Below are 7,500 nucleotides of genomic sequence, written 5' to 3'. Positions count from 1 at the left end.
TCTCTCTCTCTCTGCTGTTATATCTGCCTTGTCCTAAAATCACATTACCCCTCTCTCTCTCTCTCTCTCTCTCTCTCTCTCTCTCTCTCTCTCTCTCTCTCTCTCTCTCTCTCTCTCTCTCTCTCTCTCTCTCTCTCTCTCTCTCTCTCATACTCGCCTTCACATACAAAAAAGCCTTAAGTGTTATTTAAGTGCCTCCTCTTAAGTGCTGCAATACACACTCGTTTGAGGACTGAAGTAAATAAGTAAGGGAATTAGTAGTGGGTGTGCTTAGCGTGGGGTTCTTAAGTGCCTCGGTTGTGTGTGTAAGTACAAGGCTGTCAAGTTAACGGCTCTTAAGTAATCTGATCTACTACGAGTCTTACTTAGTTTAATGGTTCGCTTTTATTACTTATTTCTTGATGGTGCCTCTCTCTCTCTCTCTCTCTCTCTCTCTCTCTCTCTCTCTCTCTCTCTCTCTCTCTCTCTCTCTCTCTCTCTCTCTCTCTCTCTCTCTCTCTCTCTCTCTCTGTCTGTGTCTGTGTCTGTGTGTATGTATGTATGTATGTATGTATGTATGTATGTGTTTGTTTACTAAGTTGTTTTTTCATGTTTTCTTTGTGTGTGTGTGTGTGTGTGTGTGTGTGTGTGTGTGTGTGTGTGTGTGTGTGTGTGTGTGTGTGTGTGTGTGTGTGTGTGTGTGTATTTGTTTATGTCTTTCTTTCTTTCTTGGTCGTCTCTTCTTCTTCTTCTTCTTCTTCTTCTTCTTCTTCTTCTTCTTCTTCTTCTTCTTCTTCTTGTTCCTCTTGTTCTTCTTGTTCTTCTTGTTCTGAGTGCAAGTTGTGACAATATCAGGTGTCTTTCTTATTTGTCTCTTCATTTCTTGTTCTTATTCCTGTTCTTCCTGTTGTTGTTGTTGTTGTTGTTGTTGTTGTTGTTGTTGTTGTTGTTGTTGTTGTTGCTCCTCTTGTTGTTGTTTAGGTTTATGTTGCAGTGGTAGTGATATATTCCGTGTATTTGTCTTGTCTTGCCTCACTGTGAGAATATCATGCCTTTATTTCTTATTTATTTCATCTCCTACTTACAAATTATATGTTTTCTCTCTCGTTTATGTTTCTCCATTTCTTTTTTTACTTCTGCTTCGTTATTTCGTTATTTTCTTTTGTTCTTTATCAAGTCTTGTCTGTTTCTCTTCTTCCCCCGCGTGGAATTTGTGTGAATAGTTTTTTTCATCTCATCATCTCTTCTTTTCATAATTTCTTTGTTTCCTTTGTTATTTAGTTTCTTTGCTTCTTTCCTTTATCGTTTTAACTGTCTGTCTGTTTCTCTTACGTGTAAACCGCTAAGCATTATGAAGCACACCTCAATCTTACAGTGCTTCAGAGTCGGTGTATACTTACAATACAAGTAGAAAATGAATTAATATCCTTAGCTTTTATTACACACCTACAAAATATAGGACGATTTTTCACCATTTCTAGACCATTAAATACTAATCTTAGACTCTTGAAGGCCAAACAACACTTGAGTACAGATCTAGGGATATTCTCACTCTGAAACACGCAGTCATATCGTAAGAATTTCCCTAGACAACGTTTGAAATCCCCCTAGCGTCCACAACGGCAGGCATTATCTAGGTACAAATCTAGGGATGTTCTCACCTCTCGAGTCAGCCAGGCGAGGTGCAGTCCAGCCTGGCCGTTCCCTGCTTCGCTAGTGCTCCCGCGGCCGCCAGTGAGGGAGGGTGTGTCGCCTTCCGCTGCGTGCTGCCCTGAGAGCTCGGTGTGGTGCAGACTCGGCCCTCATTCCGGGAACTGCTTTGATTGGCTTACATGGAACACAAGGCGAGGCGGCCACCCGGACACTGAGGAAGTAATACTGACGTTGAAAGTAATGCGGATTCTTGAGTTGTTATAGAAAATTGTGGGTGTGCTTGTGGTTATTTATTTAGTATTTATGATATTTTTATGTCTGTTTTAGGAGACACTGAAAAAAAAAAATATATATAAACAAAAACGACAACAGCGAAAGTAATGGCGTGTTTTTGAGCGGTTAAAGAAAATTGTGGTGATTCGAATGTGTTTATAGCGATCATTGTTGTTGTTGTTGTTATTACTACTATTATTTGTTGTTGTTTTCTTCTTCCAAGGCGAGCAAGACACTGAAAAGATTAAGAAAAAAATAATGAAGACTGTAAATAATGAACATTCTTGGCCGGTAAAAGAAAACTGTGCTGATCTGAACGTGTCTAAATTATTATTATTATTATTATTATTATTATTATTATTATTATTATTATTATTATTATTATTATTATTATTATTATTATTTATTTGCAATTTTTTCTTTCTCAAGCGACTAAGACACTAAAAAAAATCAGAAAAAAACTAGTAATGCAAAAAAATAATGGCGGAATCTTGAGACGTTAAAGAAAACTATTATTATTATTATTATTATTATTATTATTATTATTATTATTATTATTATTATTATTATTATTATTATTATAGTAGTAGTAGTAAGCAAGAGAAGGCAAGGAAAGCTCCCGTGACACCAAGAAAATAAGAAAATAAGAAAAAACACGAAGAGTAATGAGAAAGTCTTGAATGTTGAAAGACAAGAAAAAGAAAAAAAAAAAACTCTGGTGATTTAAATGTCTTTGAAGTTACTTATGTTTATTATTATTATTACTATTTTAGGCAAGGAAGCGACACACACACACACACACACACACACACACACACACACACACACACACACACACACACACACACACACACACACACACACACACACACACACACACACACGCGGAGGGAATTACAACACGAAAAGTAACGAAATATTCTTGTACGTTAAAAGAAAGAGAGAAGAAAAAAAAATTGCTTTTGATGTTACGTCTACTTATTATTATTATTATTATTATTATTATTATTATTATTATTATTATTATTATTAGTTATTATTATTATTATTATTATTATTGTTATTATTATTATCGTTGTTGTAAGAAAGGGAACGTGATACTGAGAAAATAAGAAAATGACAAAAACTTATCAGGAATTCTTGAGCGTTAAGAGAAAAAAAAAGAAAAGAAACTTCGTGATTTAAATGACTTTGATGTTATTTATTATTATTATTATTATTATTATTATTATTATTATTATTATTATTATTATTATTATTATTATTATTATTACTACTACTACTACTACTTTAGGCAAGAAAGCGAGCGAGGCACTTAAGAGAATGAAAACTCGTAAAAAGAAAAAAATAAATAAATAAGATAAATTCTCCAGCGTTAGAAAAGAGGAAAGGTGATTTAAAAAGATCTTTATACTTTCATTTATTTTCTTCCGTTTCATTCTTTTCTCTTTCTATCGTAAAAAAAAAAAAATAATTGAAATCTTGATCTTTACATATAAAAAAAAGATGAAATGTCTGTTATTATGATTCATTTTCTCTTTTTTCTTTCCTTTGTAATACTGAGACGCAAATAATGACAGTATCAATACTAATAATAGCCACAATAAAAGTCCACCGAGTTATTGACCTTCATGCAAAAAAAGCGGTGATTTAAATACCTCCGTGTTTTTATGATAATTTTTTATTTATTTATCCTTTTATGTGGAGAGAAAACTTTTGAGGACCAGAAACTATAAATAACTTTTTTTATTAGCAAATATTTGAACGCTGAGAGAAAGAAAATGACTCGGTGATAAGAGACTAAAGGAACAAGCGGCGGTGGAGGACTAAGAGCAAAGGAACGAGACTAAAACTTAAGGAACGGGGAGCAAAACTTAAAGGAACGGTGGTGGTGGTGGTGGTGGCGGTGATGATTGTGATGTTGGTGGTTAAATAAATGAATAAATGAGAAAATTAAATCTACACTCGAAATAAATAAATAAAAATGAATGAACACATGAATCATTAATGAATTACAAAGGTCAGAGAAAATGCTAAGAAAATAAAGAAAATTAAGGACATTAGGAAAAGATCAAGGCCGCGGAGAGAGAGACAGAGAGAGAGAGAGAGAGAGAGAGAGAGAGAGAGAGAGAGAGAGAGAGAGAGAGAGAGAGAGAGAGAGAGAGAGAGAGAGAGAGAGAGTTAACACCCACACGATAGCAATACTCATTGATCAAACACACACACACACACACACACACACACACACACACACACACACACACACACACACACACACACACACACACACACACACACACACACACACACACACACACACACACACACACTGCAATCTCAATCTCTCTCTCTCTCTCTCTCTCTCTCTCTCTCTCTCTCTCTCTCTCTCTCTCTCTCTCTCTCTCTCTCTCTCTCTCTCTCTCTCTCTCTCTCTCTCAAATAAATAAAGATGAAAGTAAATTGAGGAAACAAAAAAAATATATTCGTGAATTTGTAAATACAAGGAGACAAGAATAAATGATTTAATTCTGAAAGCAACAAAATATAACAAACAAATATAGGCAGAGAGAGAGAGAGAGAGAGAGAGAGAGAGAGAGAGAGAGAGAGAGAGAGAGAGAGAGAGAGAGAGAGAGAGAGAGAGAGAGAGAGAGATTAATACAATACAAAAACCATTACAGGAAGCTTAAAAAACAAAAACAAAAAAAGCAACAACAAAAACGAAATGATAAGTGAATAAATGAAGACGAAAAAGAAAAAAATGAAATAGAGAAAAAAAGAAAGAAAAGAGTTATAGAAAAGAACACAAACGGAGAACAAACGGTGCCAAATTATTCACTTTGAAAAAAAATATATAGAATGCTAAACTTTTGTAACTCCTGTACCAGTCAGTCAGTCAGTCAGTCAGTCAGTCAGTCAGTCAGTCAGTCAGTCAGTCAGTCAGTCAGTGAAGAGAAACTGACTGAATAAACCTTTGACTTACTGTAGAGGAAGACGAAGAGGAGGACGAGGAGGAGGAGGAGGAAGACTTGGAGGAAGACATCAACTTTTCCACTCACTCTCTCCCACAAAAATATCGGAAAAAAAAGAAAAGTTATTTGTAGTGAGGAAATATTTTTGAAAGATAGTGCAAATTAAAGATAGTTTTAAATCATGTGGCGGGATCCGTTGCTTCTCCTCACCTGTGTCACGCTGCTGCTGCTGCTGTGCCTCATTGCAGGTAAAGAATCTCACCTGTCTGTCTGTCTGTCTGTCTGTCTGTCTGTCTGTCTGTCTGTCTGTCTATTACTGTCAATACAAACTAATCTATTCATCTACCTACACATCTGTCTTTTATTTTAATTTAACTTTCTACCTGTCCATCTGTCTGTCTGTCTGTCTGTCTATCTATGTATTAAATGGTGTATTTGTAACTGTCCATACATTTATATACTAACTGTTTATTAATCTATTCATCTTTTAATTTTTTCTATCTGTTTTTTTCTATTTATCTATTTTTTTCCTGTTTGTGTGTCTGTCTGTCTATTAACACGTGTAGTTATAATTGTTTACACGAATACTGACTTATTTTTGTATATCCATCTATTAACGTACTCCATTTATCTATCTGTCTTTCCATTTATCTATCGTTCTACCTGTGTGTCTGTCTGTCCGTCCGTCAAGGGAATATTTAGTGTATCTGTCTACACGTATACTTGCTGAATAATTTGTCTGTATTAATTTATCTATATCTTTGTACTTTTGTCGATCTTCTTATCTATGTTTATTTATCTATCTATATCTATTTTATCTATCTTTCCTGCTATATAATTAATTGTGTCTAACTGTCTATTTTTCTACTTGGCAGTTTGTTCATCTGTCAGTCTAACTCTCTGTCTGTCTATCTGTTTGACTTTCTACGTGGCAATGTGTTCATCTGTCAGTCTAAACACACACACACACACACACACACACACACACACACACACACACACACACACACACACACACACACACACACACACACACACACACACACACACACACACACACTCAGGGTCGCTAAACCTTATCTTCCTACGCACACTGTTCAGCTTAAGCCTTCCTCTCTTTTAAACCCTTCCCTCTTGTGTTCCTGTCTGTCTGTCTGTCTGTCTCTGTCTGTCTGTCTGTGTTTCGCTGTCTGTCTGTCTGTCTGTCTGTCTGTCTGTCTGTCTGGCTGTTCATTCACCTGCCTGACTTTCCTTGCCTTTATTTATCCATATTGCTAAGCTGGATTAACTTACCTGACCTCCACCTACACTCTCTCTCTCTCTCTCTCTCTCTCTCTCTCTCTCTCTCTCTCTCTCTCTCTCTCTCTCTCTCTCTCTCTCTCTCTCTCTCTCTCATTCACTCACTTCTGCTGTTTCATTCACTCACTTCTGCTGTTATGTTTACAAATAAGTCTCATTCTCTCTCTCTCTCTCTCTCTCTCTCTCTCTCTCTCTCTCTCTCTCTCTCTCTCTCTCTCTCTCTCTCTCTCTCTCTCTCTCTCTCTCTCTCTCTCGTGTGTGTGTGTGTGTGTGTGTGTGTGTGTGTGTGTGTGTGTGTGTGTGTGTGTCAAAAGGAATGTTTGTCTATGTATTTAGTGAGTTTTTGTTTGTTTATTTGCTTTTGTGTGTGTGTGTGTGTGTGTGTGTGTGTGTGTGTGTGTGTGTGTGTGTGTGTGTGTGTGTGTCGATGCATTGTGAGTCAATTTTTTTGTCGTTATTTTTATTTGTTTGTAAGGGAATCATAATGAATTTTGCTAGTAAAGGCTACATTCTCTCTCTCTCTCTCTCTCTCTCTCTCTCTCTCTCTCTCTCTCTCTCTCTCTCTCTCTCTCTCTCTCTCTCTCTCTTGCTTTTACTCTAGTGTTTTTGCTTCATTAACGAGCTATACTCCTCCTCCTCCTCCTCCCCTCCTTTTCTCCTCCCCCTCCTCCTCTTTTCCTCCTCCTCCTCCTCCTCCTCCTCCTCCTCCTCCTCCTCCACCGGTGATATTAATACCCACTACCTGTTTTAATTACTCCTCCCCACTCCCTGTGCCCTCATTAAGCCAGGTATTGCCCCCTTTCCCCACTCCCTGTGTTGTTTATCTACCACATTAACCTTCATATTAGTGCATTTTCATAACCCACTACCTGTGCTCTTATTATTATTATTATTATTATTATTATTATTATTATTATTATTATTATTATTATTATCATTATTATTATTATTATTATTATTTTATTCACATTTCTCTCTCTCTCTCTCTCTCTCTCTCTCTCTCTCTCTCTCTCTCTCTCTCTCTCTCTCTCTCTCTCTCTCTCTCTCTCTCTCTCTCTCTCTGCTATGTTCTTATCGATGTCATTATTTCAATATTTTTACTCTCTCTCTCTCTCTCTCTCTCTCTCTCTCTCTCTCTCTCTCTCTCTCTCTCTCTCTCTCTCTCTCTCTCTCTCTCACTTAAACATTTAACCCTTTCCTTCCTTCCTTCCTTTCTTCCTCCAATCCCTCCCTCTCCCTCTCCCTCTCTCTCTCTCTCCCTGACCCACTCCCTGTGCCTTCATTTGCCTCACATTAAGCCGACTACCTGTGCCCTTGTTAGTTCTCA

At 36.8% G+C, this 7,500-nt stretch overlaps 1 protein-coding gene across 4 annotated transcripts in view; it reads left to right on the top strand.

The window, feature by feature from the left end:
* Positions 1-7,500, top strand: part of LOC135093104 (fibroblast growth factor receptor-like 1) — a 130,206-nt gene that overhangs the window by 39,262 nt on the left and 83,444 nt on the right. The window contains exons 1-2 of one of the 4 annotated variants that reach the window (XM_063992005.1): positions 1,659-1,851; positions 4,584-5,122. The exons of 1 other annotated variant lie outside the window; for it this stretch is intronic. In XM_063992005.1, coding sequence (XP_063848075.1) covers positions 5,056-5,122 — 67 coding nt within the window. In that variant the 5' untranslated portion in view covers positions 1,659-1,851; positions 4,584-5,055. Of the gene's footprint in view, positions 1-1,658; positions 1,903-4,583; positions 5,123-7,500 lie in introns of those variants that run through there. 2 more of the 4 variants (XM_063992003.1, XM_063992004.1) reach the window with 2 other exon arrangements.

Source organism: Scylla paramamosain, chromosome 41 (genome assembly GCF_035594125.1).
Source record: "Scylla paramamosain isolate STU-SP2022 chromosome 41, ASM3559412v1, whole genome shotgun sequence".
NCBI classification, from domain to species: Eukaryota; Metazoa; Arthropoda; class Malacostraca; order Decapoda; family Portunidae; genus Scylla; species Scylla paramamosain.
The sequence above is the reverse complement of the archived record's forward strand: the minus strand, read 5'-3'. Positions and strand labels throughout refer to the sequence as shown.